Raw genomic sequence first — 22,082 nt, forward strand, 5'->3', positions numbered from 1 at the left:
ACTTTAAAGTGTTAGAAAGTTACTGTTTACGCTAATAGGTACAGCATTTTATTCGTTTACTGTGATTGATCGCTTGTAATGTCAGCAAAACCAATTTAAGTTTACAACCTCATTGTGTATTTATTATTGAAATGGCACCCGTATTGGTTGTTTAGTAACTTAATGTAAAATAAATAATTTGGGCCTTACTACAAAAACTTTAAACCCTGTTTTACACTTGTCTAATAAAATTTTGGCTGCAAAATGAACCATATGTCAACGTCATAATTTGACATTTTTTTAGACAAGGCATAAACTGACGTTTAAAAGTTTTTGTGGTAAGACGGTTCATGTTTTACAAGAGAAAAGTCAAGACTAAGCTGAGTTGGTGAATCCATATACTTCTATATATATAGGAAATATTTACTTTGTTGGTATCCTAAAAGCTCCGAAACTACAGAACTGATTTGTAAAATAATTACCACTATTAGAAAGCTACGCTATCCTTGACGCGGAACGCGGGGAAACCGCTAGTAGGTACAAGTACTAAGTAAAAGTAAAAACGTAATGCATGCACCATGGACCTTACTAAAACCAGTCAAAAACGGAACTTGTTATGGGCCGATACCTAAAACGGTCTAATCAGTCACTGTATGAAGGCACAGTCTCTATTTCATAATTTTGTACACAAGTCTACTTACCTATATGCAAATCATTATGTACCTAATTATAATTAATACCAGGTTACGGCTCACTAATAAATAATCTATTAGTTTTTACCATATCTGCACAGTGGTTACGTGTTAAATCTTAAACGTCTATAATTTAATTAATTGAATAATATCAATTATGCACTTTACTATTACTACCTGATATCCTTGGCTTCGTTCGTGGCATTTATTATTTTAAATATCGTGTTTATGATAATATTATTATTATAGCTAACGAGCCGCGGTGCCTTACCGCGGAATCACTCGCAAGCCAACTCTCGATAAAATACATAATATAGCCTAAGTCACTCGGGAAGAGTAGCTTACCAATAGTGGCAATAGTGACAGAATGTCCAAATAGGTTCAGTAGTTATGGAGTCTTTCAGGTACAAAAAAACGAAAAAAAATATCCTTTTTACTATATTAGTACAGACTAATTGACTGAACAACGTTAGTTGCTGGATCAATATTCCTAATTATTGATCACTTTGACAGGTCATTTGCATAAAAACCAGCTTTGCTTGTTTGTATGTAAAAAACAAACATGTTTATTTAATATACGAACATGTTAATTTTTTTCTTTTTTAATTTTAGGTGCTGTCATGTTTTAGTTAATTTGATTGATTTTATTGTAATTAATTTTTGTTTTTATTTTGTCCACAGTGGAAATCGCGATGGTGCGTCATGCGAAAGTTGTCACCAGTTGCAGGTAAATTTTGGACACCCTATTCTTATTTAATACCGTTTTATTTTCAGTAATCCTTTAATATAAGTTGTTATACCACAATTTAGTATTTATTTCAGCTAACAGTTTTCTATGCAAAAATTGATTGTACTTCAAAAACTTAACAGTTTAACAGTAACTAGCTAATATTACAAAACGTTGCATTCTCCTATTTTCCAAGAAAGACAGCCTAACTCAATTGCAAAAAAGGAAGTTCTCACGGACACCACAAGGTCACTATACTTATTCTTAACTTACCTGTCTTCAACTTACCACGTACAAGCCAATTTAGACCTTATGGTTCTCAAAATAAAGGTGATTTAGGCACTGAATATTAATTGCATGAGGTACTTGTACATTTTTCCATAGAAATGATGAGTCATCAAGGGGAAATTACGTCCATTCATGGCGTCTTGCTAGGAATATTGTTGTGTTGTATTTTGTTGTCAGTTGTTATGGGACAGAGGATCGGTTTATTGTACGACTTTAAAAATACTGAGGTAGATGTTTTTTTTTCTACTTTCATAAGTTAGGAAAGATCCAGTAAAAAAGTATAGAAGCACCTAAAGGTACCTGCCAATACCTATGCTGTGAATTTAATTTTTGCTAAGATTTGTTCAGCCAATTATGGGTTAAACCATAGAAAAACTGATGTTTTACTTAAACAAATAAAAAACAATCTAATCATTGATAAACATCAGTATCTTATTTGAAATGATTTAAAGGCTTAATTCTACAACTTGACTATACAACAGCAAGTAAAAGATTTCACAATAATTTCGCTACAAGAGTAAGTCTATACTTAATCTATTGTCAGTTGCCAGACTAACTACCGACCGCTAACTAGAATATTAATATTAAAAGATTAGAGCCAACAATTAGTGTCAAGCCGTCAACTTATTATCTCCAAGTAAAAAAGAAATAAATAACTGTAATACATTACAATAATGAAAGCCTCTAATTAGATGAAAAAAACTACAATTGCGAACTCGATGTATCTAACACGCGTGACCATGCTAAAGTTAAGAAACAAAAGGTACAAACAATACACATATTATAGAGGACAATCCTACTTCACTTTTGTTCCTCTTTAACGCTAGAGTTACTAGAGTTCGATGGATTTGATGGAAGGCAGTAGTGTAGCTTAGAAAATAACGTACCTGTAAGTAGGCTGCTTTTTTATCCATATACGCGTTAATGGAGTAATAATGGTGACCGCACATCTAAACATATTATGAAGCTCAAGAATTTGTTTGCTTGAAAGAGCTAATCTTAGGAACTAGTGGTGCGATTTCAAAAGTTATTTCAGTGACAGATAGCACATTTATTTATTTCAGAAGGCTATAGGCTAGTTTTTTGTCTTATCGAGAAGTGGTTCCCACAGTTCCCAAGTTAAACCGTTAACAGAAGCTACTCTACAATAAATTATATCATTCATGCTTTTACTTGGTACGTGGTACGCTTTTACGTGGTAAGCTACGAATCTAGTTAAGGTTGTATGTGTTGATTTGTGATGTATGTGTCTGTATTGTATTGTATTGATTTATTATGTATGTGTTTTGTGTGTGTTTTTAGTTTAGTCTAGAATAAATTAAAAAGAACCCATCTGCCGCATTAGGCAAGCCTGTAAGGGTAGATGTAAGGTTGTGTATAAATAAATAAATAAACTTTTAAGTTAGTATTCTGCCTATACCTGTATTACTTGTACATGTTTGTATTCCTTATGTATACCATGATATCTAAATATGACGTCACGCTCCCAGTTCAGACTTCTAAGAAAGCCACCAAGGCGAACCGGTCGACTCACTTTAAACTTTGTCTCTTTGATATATCTAACACTATATGTCCTATTTAATATTCATGTCTCTTATTTCATAATATGTATTAGATCCTTAAAACACAACTATTTAATTATAACAGAATCAATTATTTACTTACTACTTTAACACCTACTTTGTATTATGGGCGCCTTTTTCTTAAAATAGCGTCTTACTATCAGCTATGTACCAATACCTATATTGAATAACATTAAAGTCCTAGATTGTCAAATTGACCTTACAGACTTCATATTATAAAATTTTCATTGTATTGAGTGCGTATTCAGACGCCCGGGTTCTATTTACAAGTAACGATTCTTTTTCTTTAGGAATAGAAAATTAAAAGACCCTCATTAGTATAATATCTAGAGCATTTTGCCTTGGAATTATATATTATAAATATACTAGATTAGCTGATATCATAAAGAACAAGACTTAACTAGGTTAATGCATGCACAGACATATGCAAAACAGAATCAATAAATACTATTTCTTAATTGTACCTGAGATTTAATTATATTTATTAAACCAACATACAAACCAGTTAGTGTCATGTTATGTAAGCTAGATTATTAATTAATATGGTTCTAAGTTAGAGCTAAGTTGTTTGCAGTACTCGTTAAGTTATAATCTGGGTAATAGAGATCAATTGGTTGGTATTTAGTTTAAAGTTATTAAGTAATCTGTGGTTATAGGCTGAGAATTTAGATGAGTTTACAGGCTTATTGAGAGATAAATGAGATTATCCTTTAATTACATGCTAAGTATATTTTATTTCAATAAAACCTAGCCGATAGCCATTTCAGGTGTTTTTCCAAGTTTCACTTTTAATACAATTTCCCATGAAAATCACCAAAAATTGTTGCCATATTTTTTTTGAACTGCTATAATATAATCATCTCTGTCCTCTTACTATTTGTTAGTGTAACAGATGTATGTTTTCACTTATTGTCTTAAAAATATACGTAAATCTTCAAGACAATCTGCAGATCATAAATTCACGGTCTAAACTGCAAACATTTTGCCCCGGTAGGTAATATCCTAACGGTTATTATCTTTCAGCCAAATCTTAATTATTAAAATATCATAGTGAGCTCATCTCGCTAATTAACTGCAGAAATGAATTTTATATCAAAAACTTTTACGTGAATTTTTATTTTATTTCATTTCGCGAAATTTTGGTGAAAGTTAAGTGTGTGGCCTAGATTCGGTAGAAAATGTATTATGAAGGTAGCTGGTAGGTGTAGTTTTATTTTACTACTAACCTGTAATTTTATAGATTTTAATGTAACGTAAAAAAAACATGAATCTTGTAACACCAGAACCACAGTTGACTAAAAAGTCGTCATTTGTCCCCACACACACGTATCGATCGTTTGAGTGAAATAAAAAAAGTTTTCAAAGTAGCCCTAATCTTCTTCAAAAAAACACACCAATAATATATGAAATTATTTTCCAAAGATTAATCGGACGTAGTTGTGCAGAAACGTTCCAACCCACAAGTCACCCGAAATCGAATTATTGTGATTGAACAGCCTAAAATTTAGCATAATAAAACCTCTAGTATATACCTTTACTAGTTAGAATAAAAAAGAATACAACTGAAACGCGTAAATCCTTATATCTCAAATTCAACTTACAGTGGGTTGGAACGTTTCTGCATAACTACGTCCAATCATGACCGGACGCAACACCAGACAGTGCACGGGAACGGGGCACCATTTCTGCCTAATTACCACAAATCCATCACGCTGTGACGTTTTACTATAATTCCTTCGTATTTACGGAGCAAATAGATGTGTCAAGTTGTTTGTCGACGGCTTCACATGGCTTCACCCACTGACTTGTTCCGACAAGATGCGGGCTTGTTTGAACAGGCTTTTCGGGACAATTTGAATGGAACTTTTTGAAATGTTGGTTTAGCTGTTTGTAGGTTTGGGTTTTCTGGAAGTTTGGGCCACATGTGGGTTCTGAAAGAGGAGGCGGATTATGAAGGCTTAGGAGGTCTTCGAGTGGTTGTAAATGTGATAAAACTAACTTTTCCCCGCATCCTGAGAGGATAACTCGCACTCGAAAAAAAAACCTCTGTCTTTTCTCAGATTCTAGACATATATCATACATACACCATCAGACTGCATTATCTACATGTTTTCTTCTAAGTTTCATCAAATGATGAATAACTTTTGTCATTGTTATTGCTGCTTGTCCAATATTAGGCTTTGACTGTACTACAGTAAAGGAACTTTCTACCAAACTACGCATACAAACAATCTCACAGTCCTCCAGCCAGGTCAAGTCATAGAAAGTGCAACAGCCGATAATTGCAGTGCAAATAAACGGCGACATTTTACCAACGCCGCAGTTTCGCAAGCTCGCCCGACAAAATGACAGCGGCTCGCACTTGACACGTTTATGCGCACGCAAATACCTGCGGGCCATAGAGTAAGGGCTGTAGAGGGGACTGTTGATGTACTGAATAGTTTATTTAGGTAAGGGAATTGTAGAAATGCTGTCTTTGGTTTTTAGTGCTTTTTGAATTGTACGAGCGAAAATGGGTCGTGACTGTTTTCGTTTAATATTTTATTGTTTTTGTTTCATTTGTGTTTCTTTTTGACCCATTGCTGGAATATTTTGTAAACGTTATTTTTCTCTGTAGTAATTATTCTTGTACCTTGAGAGATATAATTTGTAACACGTACGTAATTCGATTAACAATAAAGCATGTTGTTTTATCGTTATTCTTTGTCAAATCATCCATACAAACCAATAGCTAAACATTTATACATATTTATTGATATGACATTTAACAGCCATCTAAATAATAAATCTCGACACAGTATTCTACCTACCTTCATATCTGCACTAACTGATCTATGATCTAATAGGGCTAATACTGAGAAACATGACTGACATCAGAAGCTAAGAATCTGTGACATAACTCTCGGCTGAATAGAACCCGAGTTGAAACTGATCAACTGATGCAATGGTAAACGTAATTGTTTATTTATAAAGTTTAACTGTAAGAGGTCAAAGATTATCTAGAATTCAAGAATATTCCTTTAATTGAGGGATCGGTAATGTAATTTTAATTGGTATTTTATCTGGTATCAAATCCTTGTGCATTAGCAAAAAGATATTTCAATTATTTTTTTAGGTTTGTATGTGAAAATGCCTAACCCGTATTTTGATGCGGGTAATAGCCACTATCAGTATATTAATTGTTTTGGATTTCGTTTTCGGCCTTTTGCGATATCAAAGTTTCGTTCTTTACAGACTTCCCATAAATAAGTAGGTTTTCAAATCTTATAATGGTTACTTAATAATGTAAATAGGGTTTATAGTTAGAAATAACAATAAAGCCATCTCAATATCTTCATTAATTTTCAAACGTCTTTATAAACACTAATAAAATGATCTAAGACATTAAAATAGGCATAATAACAGACTTGAAGGCGCTGCAGTAATCTATGTAATTACTCTGTTTACATTAACGAGTGACCTGCTGGTACAAGGATATATTATTATGTACAACTAGCTGTTGCCCGCGACTTCGTCTGCGTGGGCAATATATAATTTACAATTTCGTTTATTTAATCGTTCATTGCTCATCCCCCGTGGGTGATAGCGTGATAATATATACCCTATGTGTTGAACCGGACCCCAGGTGATAGTCATGCAAAATTTGATTTAAATCCATGCAGTACTTTTTGAGTTTATCCGGGACAAACATACAAACAAACAGATAAACAGACATACAGACAAAAAATCGAAAAACTACATTTTTGGGTTCAGAATCGATTATGGATCACCCCCCAAGTATTCTTTAAAAAAAATATTCAATGTACAGTTTTGACTTTCCTATCATTTTGTTATATGTATAGATATAGAAGATACATAAAATATGTAGAGCATATCGACTGCATTCCTTAGTTTATATCTAACAGACAGACAGACGTGGTCACTGACATTTTATGAAGGACTAGTTTCCGCCCGCAGTTTTACTCGCGTCCCGTGGGAACTCACTCTGGATAAAAAGCCTATAATAACCTTCCGTGATAAATAGGTTATCTAACACTGAAAGATTTTGCTAATCGGTGCAAGAGTTCTTGAGATAACATTAGTTTTAGTAGACGGTAAAATGATTGAATCATCAGAATTTCAGTATTTTTAAAGATGCCAATGAAAGATAGTTCAAAAATATTTTACCTTCATATTTAGTCTACAAAACTACAGACTTTATCTTCGCTCCGATTTATCTGACCATAAAAACCAAAGCATTAAAAGGAAAAGCGCGGAAATGTAAAGGAAAATCTTGCTTCTAAACATTTTCAGTCAAGAGTAACATACGAGTACATACCTATTTACCTATGTCCTGTCTAAGTTTTGTTTATTTACAATGTACCTATGTAAGCGTAGTGTAACAATAGAATGGGAAGTCGGTCAAAAACGTTTCCGTTCAAAAACTATCACATTACATACCTATTAATTTCACTAATTATACAACGGAACAACAAAAAAAACAAACAAATAATAATCACGATTCTTTAAAAAGCTTTCTCATATGACTCATCAAAAACACTAAGTAATTAAAACTGCTTTACTTCTCAAAATAATTACATTCAAAACTGCGCTTGCGCATTCAAATCACACGCTTATTTCGATTCCTTTCATTTGCAAGAATGAGATAGTATTATTGAGAAGGAAAGGTTTCCAATCATAAGATATTGTTGCAGAAGGCACACTAGTTATATTTATTAGACTTGAAGATCAAATTGAAGACAAAGTTTTAATGTTTTAAGAGAGTTATTTTACCCATTGATTTCATAAGAAAATGATTTGGCGAGTTGTATTGACGGCAGCTGTCAGATTTTGGGGTTTCTTAACTTCCTTTGAAACCTTCAATCAACATGAATACTCATGATTTAGGCAATAGATCAAAGAGAACTCCCTTCTCAAAAAAAACTCGTAGCTCCGAAATCTGGATCGTAGCTAGAAGAAATCCACCTTTGGCACCATCATTTTGTAAGAAATAAGTATTGGGGAGGTCTTAGACCCCAACAATATTTTGTATCCCTATTTACTTTACATGATACTGGCTTGCTATATATGAGAAAAAAAACGATATAAATAAATGATAGGAGTCACCAAAATCATTAAAGTTTACTTTCCCCACCATTTCACCATACATCAAGAATGGTCCTTCTGCCGCACAACATGGCGGCAGTCCACTCGAGAGCGCATGCGCGGTGCAGCGACCGCTAATGAATGCACTCCTTGTCTGTCCGTCTGTTTGATAGATACCACTCGCGTTCTGATGCACGATTGATGTTTCCGTGTGAATATTATGTGGGACTCGGCTATGGGACTGAATACAGTTTATGAAAGAGGATATTCAGGTACCTTGTGTGTCAGTCTTCGGCTTTCGAATTTGAAAAGTGAACTTTAGCTGTTCCGTAGAGGTTGAGTTTCTTCCAAATGCTGTAAGATAGAAGGGGGAGAGAGAAGAACGAGGTATAAGCAACATATTTTATTCACATTTTAATATACTATACCTAGGTACGCATCATTAAAAAATAACATACTTTGAGTTATATTACTTCCGAAAGTGACACAATCACGCCTTAATCTGTAGTTAACTTATACAAAAATATAAAAAAATAAACTTTTAATATTTGAATATCTCGCTAACATTCACCTTAACAAGTAATAACCAATTCACAAAAGCAAGCCAAGCTTTTGTTTTTACGATCGCCTCGTCAGAATATCCATGATCTTAATATCCACAAACAGATACACAGACAGGCAAACAGTTACTGCTATCTGCTAGTATCATAAAAATAAATGCAAGCCTCTCCAATTAAAGTTTATCGGCACTGTAATAACGCTGGGCCACGAAAACAGCTGAAAAGCTATCGTGGAACTTTTTATTACAAAGTATTTTGTTGCATAAGTATCGTTATAAAAATTCGGCATAGATAAAAAACATAAATACTCTTTAGCCAGTTATTAAAATTAAATCCATTTATGTATTTGACTTTTAACACCTATTAGGATTAAAATTCACATTGAATAGGTCTCGAGAAATTGAATTGTAGTAAATCTATTCTATGAATGACAAGTCAGAACGTGAAACAATAAAATCAAAAATAATTATGTTTAACTTGTTTTAAGATCACATCAAAATTCGAGAAATTGAAATGAAATAAATCTATTCTATGAATGTCAATTCTGTGAATCGATTAAAAATAATTATGTGGAACATATTTTAAGATCGTATCAAAATTCAGTTCTAGAGAACCCTAAGTTTTAAAAATACTTTAGAGGTAAAATTATTGCCTTTTATGAAAAGCTAATAACAATTCTGTTGTAAAATGCCTGCACGTATCACACATTACAACAGTCGCTTGTTTTGTGGCCCCAGACACATTCATCCCACATAAAAAAGTAATTCGCCAAATTTTTGCTAAACTAGCCTTAACAATGCAAAACAAACTCTATTTTTACGTAAATAAGATATTTTTTGTAATAACGTTTCTTTTTGTATTATTATTAACGGTTTTTTGTTTCACATTCGCACACGGAAACTCAAAACGATAACGTTGGTAGTGATGGGGCTAGATTTTATCGATATATGTACAAGTTTGTTCAGTCAAGTTTTTCTACCGTTCTCAAGAAAGTGTTGGGACAATAAATACTTAGTTGTCATACTACATTTTTCTTCTAATCTTAGATCTAGCCATTAGACTGCTTGGTACAATGTTGCGAAATTAAATACAAGTTTTTGTTGTTGTTCGTAGCTCAGTAGTGTCGTAAGTTAATTGCATAAATATGTAATTATTAAGAAAAGTATTTTAATTTAACGTTTTAATTATTCAGACTTCTATTTCTACACCATAAATATCACTTAGATACATTAATTTATTCCTCAATGGAAATTATTTTTTCACAAAGATTTATCGATAAAATTATTTAAGCGTGGCACCTCACTACGTCTGTATAAACACGTTATAGTGTTGTTGACTTGTCGACAGGTGGAATCATGTAGGACAGTTTTTGTCTTCCGCAAGCACACAGACTAACAGATTATAACCTTTTTTGTGAACACCTTATTTGTTTTCCAACTGGCTTTTGAGGATATCTATGAGTTCAGTTTTGTTTTATTAACTTAAAAGCCTAGCCTTATCCCAACTATGTTAGAGTCGGCTTCCAGTCTAACCGGATGCAGGTGTAGTGTTCCATAAGAAGCGACAGCCTATCAGACCATCTCAAGCCGGGTGACCCAATAGAGGGTAACCCCGGGTCAGACTTACTGGCTTCTCACTGTCTTCTGACTACCCGTTTATATTTACTACCTTATTTTAATTATTTAAAGCTACTTTCCTCACCCGGATAAAGAGTAGCTCATTTTCTTTCTCAAGCACTTGGCTATCTGTATTCCCAACAAAAAAATCGGTTCCTTCTGTAGTTTTGGCGTGAAAGCGCCAGTTCTTTCGCTTTATAATGTTAGTACAAATTCCAGTAGTTAAAACAAATATGTAAACAAACGATTCTACAGTACGATACCCACGCGAATTACACTCGCATCTATTCATAAACTATGACTACACTTGCCATATTTAGAACTCCGTACCCAAACCATATTTATTTATGTCCCGGTGAAACGACTGGTAATCAAAACCACATTTAATAAAAAGGCCGAACTTCACTGACAACTTAAACGTCTGTTTAAACAGCTTTTTTTACGTGGAATCATCTACTAACGGTTCCCGTGTCAGTTCTTACTGACTAAACCCACCATGTTCCTTATTTTAAGTCCTTTATGTACCAGAGCCGCGGTAACTAGAGCGAACAATCATGCAGCCCCGGTAGGCTTTACTACTAATAAAATTGCATAAAAAATTGGTAATCATTACTTTTACTGGATAATGTACCCGAAAGGCTGGCAGTATTGCCACGTTGGGATGGCAATACAAAAAAAAAGTCAGCGTGGGTCACGGGAAAATAAAAACAACCGTTCACCATATATTTTTACGTTCAATTTGGAAAGTGAACAGTTGTTTTAATAAAACGGACGCTTATTTTGTCGGTGAACTTCGGCTTCGGGCCAGCACACGTCTGGAGCTCATCAAACTGCCGTTTCTGCTGATACCCTTAATGATAGGGTTATCGTTAGGTAAGTGTTCGCTTTATCAGCGCTGGTGCTGTGCCAAATTCCGCTTGTTTTTTTAAGACGTTGAGATCTTAGTTGCTCGAAACTTTGGCCTAAAGAAATCGTAAATTATATAAAAATGGTTATATTTGTGTCTCTTGAATATTTTGGCTGCGTGTTAATTGAACCTCTTCCTTTTTTTGAAAGTAGGTAAAATATAAAAAAGACATTTTTTTATTATTACTTACCTAAGACATTTAAGAAATGTAGCGCGGATTGAGATCTGCGAAAGGATATAACATATTTTTATATCTTCATACAGGAAGTGACACACAACAGAAACTCAAAAAACCACCTACAATCAACAACCAAGTCAACTATAAAATGAACATTCCTTTCAAAAGTTCTGTGGGGTCCCATGATCCGTTCCCGGATGCTCACCGGATTTGCCGTCAGGTGGTCAATAAACCGGAGTTGTCCTCAAGGATTCCCGGATTAACGGATCACTGGGTACGGCTTTCGGATTCCGTAATGTGTTTTGAGAGAGATCAGAAAAAACATTGTCGCTTCTTGTACAATGGGTCTTTAGGTCTGTGTTTATTGGTCTGAAAATATGATGGTCTATGGGTGCCTGATATTTTTTTTATTATTGAATATTAGTTTTAATTACCCTTCATAAAAAAAAAAAACTTTAAATGTCGATTTTCTCATTGCTGAATTACAGTGAAGAATTACGAAAAAAAGTTGATAGTATACATATTTATGAACGAAGTTGCTTACTTTAAGTATGTTAAAAAACAGTTATAAAAATCTTCATTTTCAAATTAACACAAAAGTACATTTACCCAACATCTTGTAACTAGGACAGAAAAAATGTCGTTTTGTAACCCTACACTTTGATAATCACTTTATTTTTATTAAGAAAAAAGTCTTACAACATTACATTTACATACGCACCAAGGCAAAACGAACCTTATGTCTTTGTAATAAGAGATATTCGATGATGTGTGTGAACTTTGTTTTTGGATGTCACGGCTCAAATCACTCGGGAAGTGATGTTTTATCTTTTTTTAATGGATCGACTCACGCGCCGATTGTCATAGATTGTGTTACAATATACAATTATTATATCCGATTTCTTTAAGAACATCTTTTGTGTAGAACTGTTTCCCGCGGTATCATTTGCATCCTGTTAGAGCGGCTGAATAAAGCGTTTGATCGATTTTAGGCAAAACTTTTTCCAACAAATCTATGCTTACAGCTACTAAAATTTGAAGAGTTCGAGTTTTGCTTAAATGTCCATAATGCAGGAACTACTAGATTGATGAAAAAAAACCCTCAGTGTTTCATAGTCCATTTATCGAAGAATAGTCTACTTTTTACCTGGGTGCGCTTAGTAGTTCCCTCATGACGCGGGTGAAACCGTTGGCCAAAGCTAAATAGTATTCTAGAAAATCTGTCTTTAAGATTCTGCGCATAAATCGTTACGAAAATTTTCCTCTACCACTCAATCTAAGATAAATATGCCAGTTAACAATGATAACATACAGAATTGCAACTGATGTTATCAAGATAACAACATATGATGCACTTGTGTTGTTTGTCAGATAGTTATGATAAACTAGAATTTTCCTAGAATAATGTGACGACAGTCAGTTGTTTGGTTTTGTGATTAAAAAGTAATCTGTTGCAGTTATTTGTGGCCATGTGAAGGTCATAATATTTTAATGAATGGATGTTCTTAGGTGTGATAAAACGGGAAATCAATTTGAAAAATAATGAAACGTTGGATTTAGCACAATAGTAATAGGAATCTAAACTGAGTTTGGAATAAGGTGCATAATCAAATAATGCTGGGATACTTAGTATTAGTATTACTACGTATATTATACTAACTTCCGCCTGCGGTTTCATTCGCGTCCGCTGGGAACTAATCTGCGCACCCGGATAAAGTAGCCTTCCTCAATAAATGGTCTATCCAACACTTAACGATTTCGTAAAAATTGATCAGTAGTTTCAACTAGTGACGTGAGAGAAAATAAATAACCTAGGTACAGCTAGGTAAATCCTAGGAACATATCGTGTTTCGTGCCTAGACGACCTTTAGCTAATTCTAGGTTGAAACCGCTGCAGGGTAGGCAGAGAAAGCCATATTTACTTTCACTGAGTTTTCTATGAACACATTATTGCGTTCGTGTTATTACTGCGTCAAATATTTACTATTCATAAAATATATTAGGTACTAGATATTTTAGTTTAATACCTTTACTTATACATATTCTCAAGCTGAAAGGTTTGTTTGAACTCGCTTTAGAAACTACTGCAGTTTTTTTTTTCAGTATTAGAAAGCCTATTTATCGAAGAAGGCTATATGCATTTGTCTATGTGCGCGGAGTAGTTCAGACGGGACGATACCGTTGGTGGAGGCTAGTTGGCAAAGTTGTAATTTTTATCATCTTTCCTAAGCAGACTATCTTTAAGACCTGTGATACATATAGGTACAGGCTTATCTTACTAGGTATCCAAACAATTGTTACAAGCAATTTAAATGAAACTCCTTTTAACCTAGTTGAAAACAAATGAAAATAAACCCGATCTCAATCTTGTCCCGATCTCCAAGAAAAATGGTTATTTCACCTAAATCCTTAATCCTTGAAAGAAAAGCGAAAGTCTAGCCTCAAGGGAGGCTTACAACGTACACGACAGCGGTTAGCGAAAGGTCATGATTGGAGATTATAAGTGCTGAATACAAATACAAAGCCTTAAAAATATAGGTATGATTATATCAGAAGTATATTTTCGAAGCTGTTTTCTGTATTACTGTGATAATTGACAGACAATGTATCCAGGTAATATTTGAGTTAGAGTTCTTCTCAAATACTCTTACAGCTCTGAAGTTGGTAACTATTGAGTAGTATTGAGATCGTGATAGTCAAAATGTACAAACAAAACAAACATTTTTGCGGGCAACGTTATCTGACGAGAACTGCGTTTATATTTGTTAGGGTTTAGGAATCCAACTACATATGTATAATCTGAATTTTTCATGTAGCTGTTTTCCACGGTTTTCTCGAATATTGAAGTCATGCTCCACACAGGCTATCGACGGACCAGAGAATTATGCTTCCATCATGCTTAACATCATTTAGTTAGTGAGAAGATTACTCAAATTATTCCTATATTATTATTATCTTACACAGCCCTCGTAAACAACACATTTTCGTTGCTCCCTTTACATAATAGGTTCTGTATTAATATTGGAAAATTTCGCAAATGTTGCCTTATTCGTAAACATGATGTTTTCCCGAAAATGCATGTTATTAGTCTGAATACAAGTAGATGTACAACGGTACTTTCAAAACATGTTTATCGTTGTCAGTTTTCAGGTCGAAATACAGCTGAAATTGTGCCTTTTTGTGCTGAAAATTAAAAAGGGTAATTGTGTTTTTTTGTTAGGCTTTTGTAGTGCTATTTTTTTTTATGAGGTCGAGTTCAACTGATGTTGGCCTATTTTACTCTGTTAAATAGCTAGGTTTTGCTCCATTTATGTGACTAGTTTAAATCCTAAATTGGTCAAACCGACCACCTTCTCTATCAAGTCGGTTGAGAATACTATCAACGTAGATATATCAAGCTAAGTAAATTTTACTTCACACGCCACCAGTTTATTGACCAAGAGCGAAAATATTTGTCAAAAAATCTTCGAATTTTCGAAACGCATGACATATTGAGTTGTTACGATCAAATAAATATTAGTATGGCCTACTGCCAGTAGTTCCGTTTCTGTTTGTTTGTGTGAGATTTGCTTGTATAAGCACCCACGATACGATATACGAGAAAAGTTAAGGTTTACCTTATAAGAAGATAGTAAAATTAAGGTGAGAAGTGACTCAGTTTAATAGAAATGTGGAAAGTAGTATGGCTTTCTCAATATGGAAGTTTTTAACCGTCTTCCCAGAAAGGAGAAGGTTCTCAATTCGGATGTTTGTATTTTTTATGTTTAGAGAAGTTTCATTTGATGAGCTGTCATTTCTGGAAAAATAAACATATTCGTAACATGAAGATCAAAAAATATTACGTAATAATTTCTTTAAGAACTGAACAGCATAAAAACACTCAACTAAATATGAAGGGCTATTAAATCCAAAAATTGTCTTCCAATACACAAAAAAAAACTCAACAAAATACCTTCAACAGTGTCCCAATAAGTTGTCAATACAGTGTAGATACAAAAACCAGCAATCTGTTCGTTTACCACCTGCCATCGAGTACAGCTGTTGACCATTGCAAAAGACCTTTTTTCTGAATACTTCGGATGCCAAAGTTTTTATGAAAAGATACAAAGTATTACGAAGTTTGAAGAATGCAATTTGATTGGTTGTTATGTTGCGTATTGACAAAAGTGTTTTCTGATTGGAAAACAAGTGACAGTTTTTTTTTCGGGATGTCTTTTAATTAATTCAAGAGGTTTTGCAGTATGCATCTGCAGTGATTCTGATCTTGCAGCTGTCAGTAAGTGGTTTGGGCTACTAAGTACCAGATGGGAGTGTGACTTGCTTGCTATATATAATGTTACAAAGGAGTATAAAAGTAAAAAGATTGTGGTTCAAGATAGGTATGTGTAGTGCTACAGAAAGAAATGGGTTTTGTGAAGCATTATTTAGCAAGAAAAGAGTTTCTAACTAAGTTTATTGCAGAAGTAGCTCATGGAAAAATACGTATTACTTACTCGGCCATAACATAAATAAAGTATAAACTATAGCAAAGTCGCTTAAACGCTAATAAATGTCGTAACGTCAATAATAATTCAGTTAACAAAAGGATTAGAGCATTCACGGAGAGTTACATAAATTGACTGGACATAGACGTAAAACGGACAATAGAATTCACCATCAGTTTACTAAACTTTGTAACAAGTTTACAACTCTAGTAAGACGCGTAAAGCTGTGTTTACACGCGCAAGCGGTTTTTGCAAATGGGATTTTTTTTTGTAGCTGCATCTGACGTTGCTACTGACAGCTGTCAGATTATACAGTGTTATAGATCAGATACATTTTTTTGCTTGTGTATAGGGGCAAATTTTGATAGATATTAATGCCTTGATCGGAGGAGATGGCAGCAGCAAGTCAAAAGCGATTATAATATGTGATGATCCTGTAGGATAGTGATGAAATCAGAATGGTTGCTTATCTGCCAGTACTTCAAGGTTGCTTGAAAGACTTACGACCATTGCCGTGTCGACAAAAGACCCGCGCGTTACACTCATCCCATGAGCACTCACCCTAATGTCTATGGTAATGGAATAACAAAGTTGCGCCGTCCCCCCGAGGCTAAGTCGTGAAGATACCGTCACGAACAGATTACTAAGCTCAAAATAAACTGGGAGTCGACAATTTGTTGTAAACAGTCAAGTGTCGGGTAGGGCTGTCTTGTGACGTGATAAGACGTAAACTGTCGCATAGAATTAAGTAGAACAATTATAACTGGTATCTAAGATTTTGTGGTAGGCCTGAATTAAGTTATTCAAATATTTTTCTTTAAAAAAGTACTTAATTCTTATTTAACAGAATGATTATCAATTAAAATAATAAATTGTTACATGCGAGATTCGATCTCACGGACACACGATATGAACAGTCTCACATTTTTAAGAGGCATTTTTTTGCTCGACTGTACTAAATAATGCAAATAAATATTGACTCAAACTTGACCAATAAAGCGTAACTTATCAACAATAAATATTGAACAGCATAAAGAACAAAGAAATAATATTTAATGATTAAGCTACGCTCAGAGGGGTCATTGAAATTGACCTAGAATTATGACAATGGTAAATATTATAAGAGGTAGTTTTGTCTTAGCTTTAAGTTCACATCTATACACTTTGGCGGACAAAACCGTTGAACTTTTGACCTCCATAGACAATACGGCTAGACAGAATTCAAGGTTACTGAGACAACATCTTTTGTCTTTAATTTATGTTAATCTAATCTGAGATTCTTGGAAATTTTTTTAACAATGTCGTATCGTCTAGCAATTAAATTTTGGTATAGTGACATGGTTTCTCAGTCGGTCAGTTACAACTCTAGTATTCAAGCATTGTTTCTATTATTTTGGACATAGCTTAACATTTCTTGAGTTAGTTGAGTTAGTTGACTATCTAAGGAACGACTGGCCCGTTTCTAGCGAATTATTTACCACCAGAAATTACATTATATTATCATAAGCAATTTTAAGGACAATTATCCATATCTACCTTTATATAGGTGCCTTATAAAGGTCGCCGGAAGACGCTGGATGCAGGTCGCTTCCAACAGGTATCTGTGGAGATCAAAGGGGGAGGCCTATGTTCAGCAGTGGACGTCCTATGGCTGAGATGATGATGATGATGATATAGGTGCCTATGTAATTTGTATATCAAGCAGGTTATAAATTAAACCTATAAGTACATAAAGTTATGGTTGACTAATTTGTAATAAGTACCCAAACCCAGTTCACAGTCGCGTGCGCACCTTTTTGACAGCAGCTGTCAAGTGACCCTTTGGATTTTATAATATTAAGCCGTCACGTATTCAGGCCTTGTCGGTCACGATGTTTTATTTGGAGTTATGGACCCTTAATATACAGGATGTTTTAGTCATTGATAGCTTCTGATTATAGCATGTTTTAAATAAAAACGTATATTTCATTTACCAAGGGGAGAGGGTCAAAAGCTTGCCTCCTATAAGTGCCAAGTACTTAAATATTTCCTTTAATTAAAAATAATATTTACAGAGTTGGTATTTCTCAAAATATCAGTAAAAACTGTTCGGTTTCATCCCATAATCCTTAAGTCAATCTGACAACATCACCAATTTTATAAAGATAAATGATGACGATCATAATACAAATTAATCAGACGCCATAATCGACCCCCACTTTATTAACATATACTTACAAATCCCACCTGTTAAATAACCCCTTATACTTTTTATTTTTTGTTTTACATTCCACAAACATCGTCTTACAAAGTTACGAAAATGTATTACAAGATAAAGTTCCCCCCAAAATTGACAGCCCTTGCGCGTGCGCTTTCAACACCACCTGTCAACTGACCTATTATGCTCAGACCGACTCATACAGTGTTGTTTGTATGAGCACTCAACGTTTTGTTGTTGAAGATCTGCTGTTGAATGATGGTGTCATCAAGTTATCTGGGGGTTAGGAAGTCAATGTCAAAGAAAAGTGTAGAGATTTTAGAATGTAGGTAAATAATTAAAATTTGTGTGGTTCAAATGGACTTTAAATCTATAAGTTAAGTATGAATTGAAGAACTATATTCCTTGATAACGTCATCACGCGTGATTGGCTGAACCGTTAAAGCTGAAAATTAGAGGGAGATGTAGCTTAGACCCAGGAAAAGGACAATATAGTATGGATGGTCACCAAAAATAGTTTTGGTGACCATCCATACCACTATGGGAAGCAGTTATCTCTCCCTGACTGGTGGAAGCTAGTATTCATTTAAAATCCAGTATTTTTAGGGTAACTGCAAAAAAAAACAGAATTGAAAATAAGTTTCTAAATAAGCTACGTCCTGCCTGTCCTCATTAACCAAATACAAACAAAAAATCATGAATAGAGGTTTGTTAACCTTTCTTCTTAAACCTATAAAACCCCCACTTTACAACAAAGTTATTTATAACCAAAAGAAAGTAATTCTTTGTGCACCAAGTTTACATTACGATCTCCACTTAATTATAAATAAATCATCGTGTGCGCGCGCGCCGTATCCATCGACAATATCTGTCATCCAGCACATTATGGTAACACGATTATACCATAGATACGGTAATAGAAAACCGTGTTTCTGTCACGATTTGTAATTTAGTGAGATTTTAGGGAATTAATCTCTTTTAAAAATATTTGTTTGTGTATAGAATGGTATTAGAATATTTTATTTGTATTTGGAGTCTACGATTTTGAGGTGATTGTGGTCCGAAAGTTAAGATATGATTACCGCCGTCAGTAGATAGATGGGTGAGTGGTGAGAACGTTTCAATTATCAGGTCCCAGAACCGTAACCAAAGCTTATTATCTAAAAACTAGTTTTTAATTGTGTTATCATCTCGTATTACGCGGTGGTTCAAAAGGCACGCTGAAAAGAGGAGAGCATTAATCAAAATTACTCAAACAACCAACGTATTTTATATTTGGTGTAATTTAATTGATACTAATGATTAAACTTGAGTTTTGACCTTAGTAAGTAGAATAAAATTAAATGTTAGCTAGTTACTATAATTATTAACTATCGGATTGTTTAGTAAATTTATTTTAATACCCATTTATCTATACAAGGTTATTTAATAATAAACTTTTGACTCCATGCACCTTCATTTTTGTTTTACAAAAGGACCAAGACTAGAAGGACCAACAACAATTTTATTAATGACTTTAATTAAATAGATGTGTAACATGCTTAAATAATTTATATCCCTAATTAATTAAAACCGTTTTATTTTGTTACAGGTATGCATCGTTTTATAAGTTTTTTTCTAACTAAGCAAGTCTTGGTAAGTTACGATACTTAATGGATTTTTTTAAACGAGTTTACTTTTAATGACATGGTTGTAGCTCAACTAGCTTTGTTTATGAATTTATGACATCAAGATCCCGAAGGTAGGACAATTTACTGCTTTGTTATAATTACTTGCTGTGTCCTGTGGTTTTACTCAATTCCTATGGGAATTTCTTCAGCCAAGACAAAGGTGGGTATGGGAGCGTGGGACTTGTAACAATTCTTAGAAAAGTTGTTCTTGGGATTAGGGGGGAAATGTAGTGGAACTCAAGTCTGATTTCCGCTAAATAAACATTGATTGATTCGCTGTTTTATCGAGTAAAAGATATCTTTTTCATCATCAAAAGGTATTTTTTCATAATTACGTATTTTACTACAAACCTTCGGAAGTTCCTACGAACCCTGCTCCTTACATTACATTAGTTTGAGCGGCTAGTGTTTAAGCCATTTCTTTTGGGAAAATTTAAATTATTAGTACTTCAATACACAGAAAGGCAGGAAAAAGCATTATTATTTATTTTATGAGGTTACTTAATTAAAACGGGTTATAATTTACGCCACTAACTAAACTCTTTAAAGCCCATTATTTTGGCCTAATCCCTAAACAGCCTTTTAAGCGCAAACCAAGCGAAGTAGAACATAAATACCGCTTATTTACCCAACATAAAGTGTATTAATAACTTAAGTATAACTTTGAGACAACTTGCAATAAGTTTAACTAATTTCTTAACTTGAAGTTGTACGGGAAAGTTGTCGTAAATCTCTGCGTGTGGTCGCATTCAATGCTCGTTAATATTTTACGGTCGTATATGTTTATTTTGAGATGTAATAATATTGTGTCGTGGTGGCCTAAAGCAAGTTAATGATACAGTACAAAATAGCATGTTTTTCGTTGTAATCGAATGTTATAAAGCTGAAAGAGTTAGTTTGTTTGGTCGAGCGCGCGAGTCTCAGAAATCACTAGCATAATTTGAGTCAGTTTGAGAAAACCCATTTGTCACGATAGGCTGTTTTGTTCGGGTTCGTGAAATAGTTTTGGAAAATCGATGCAACTGCGGATGAAACTTAGTGAAAATGTAAAGGTTCTTTTTGAAGTGTCAAGAACTTGAATTCAAAACTAACCTCTGTTTTAAAAGTTCATACGTGCATAATATATCTTGGTCACCGCGTACTTACACTAAATAAAAAAAAAGTTAAGAAAAACTTCGCGTGGAAACTTGGTCTTTCAAACTAGAAAGTTTAGTAGAAAATCTTGAATTCATTTTTTATATCGTACTGTTTCTACACGAAACTGAAATCCAATGAAATAAAATACCTTGAAAAAATTAAGAAGAAAAATACTAAGCAATAAACGTTTTTGACTGAATTACACAAATGTTTTACTTTGAAATTCTATACTGTTTTTACCTATATATTTTTTCAAATATTTTTCTCAGCTGAAAGTAAATAAAAAATATCAGTCGTGTCAAAGCAATACCGACATTTCGCAACTCGGTAAAAAAATCCATGTCGACACATCAATTTGCATCAATCAACATCTGTCGATATTTCCATACACACCTATGAAACAAAAATAGCCTCTATTCCTTCAGTGATAAGGTTGGTTTTTGTTTGTAAATGTTGGATGTATATAATTCGTCAAGCCACACTGTAATAAATGATTGAGTTGAGGCTTATGCGGTTGTGGTTCCGTAGGATTAAAGTTTGTTTGTTTACAGTATTAGCAAGTTATTGCGTCGTTATCGGATTTTGTACTTACCTACAGAGAATTGTAGTTACATGGTAAATTAATTATTTGCGGTTTTTAATACTTACACTATCCAGCTATAAGGCTCGTATTTTCCTGATAGGATTGCTGAACTATAGCCAAATATGAATGTGTTAGTTATCCTATTATAAATAGGTATATGGAAGATGTAAGAAAATAGTTATTGTCATATACATATGTAACTGTAAGCCTAAATAACATAAATAATATGCATAAATAAGAATTCATGACGTCACGACGACATGATTTTGAAATTGTTGAAAAACACCCTTTATCAAACAACAAAACAAAAGTGTATTGCTCTTTCAGAAAATAATTCTACACTAGAATGATCAGATATACATATCTCAAGACCCCTTACAAGTATAGAGTCATTAA

At 33.8% G+C, this 22,082-nt stretch overlaps 1 protein-coding gene across 1 annotated transcript in view; it reads left to right on the top strand.

The window, feature by feature from the left end:
- The window catches only part of LOC110373178 (uncharacterized), a 150,668-nt gene that overhangs the window by 47,183 nt on the left and 81,403 nt on the right, over positions 1-22,082 (top strand). Inside the window, exon 3 of the mRNA XM_049846094.2 lies at positions 1,353-1,398. Within this exon, the coding sequence (XP_049702051.2) occupies positions 1,353-1,398 (46 nt within the window). The remainder of the gene's footprint in view (positions 1-1,352; positions 1,399-22,082) is intronic.

Source organism: Helicoverpa armigera, chromosome 18 (genome assembly GCF_030705265.1).
Source record: "Helicoverpa armigera isolate CAAS_96S chromosome 18, ASM3070526v1, whole genome shotgun sequence".
NCBI classification, from domain to species: domain Eukaryota; kingdom Metazoa; phylum Arthropoda; class Insecta; order Lepidoptera; family Noctuidae; genus Helicoverpa; species Helicoverpa armigera.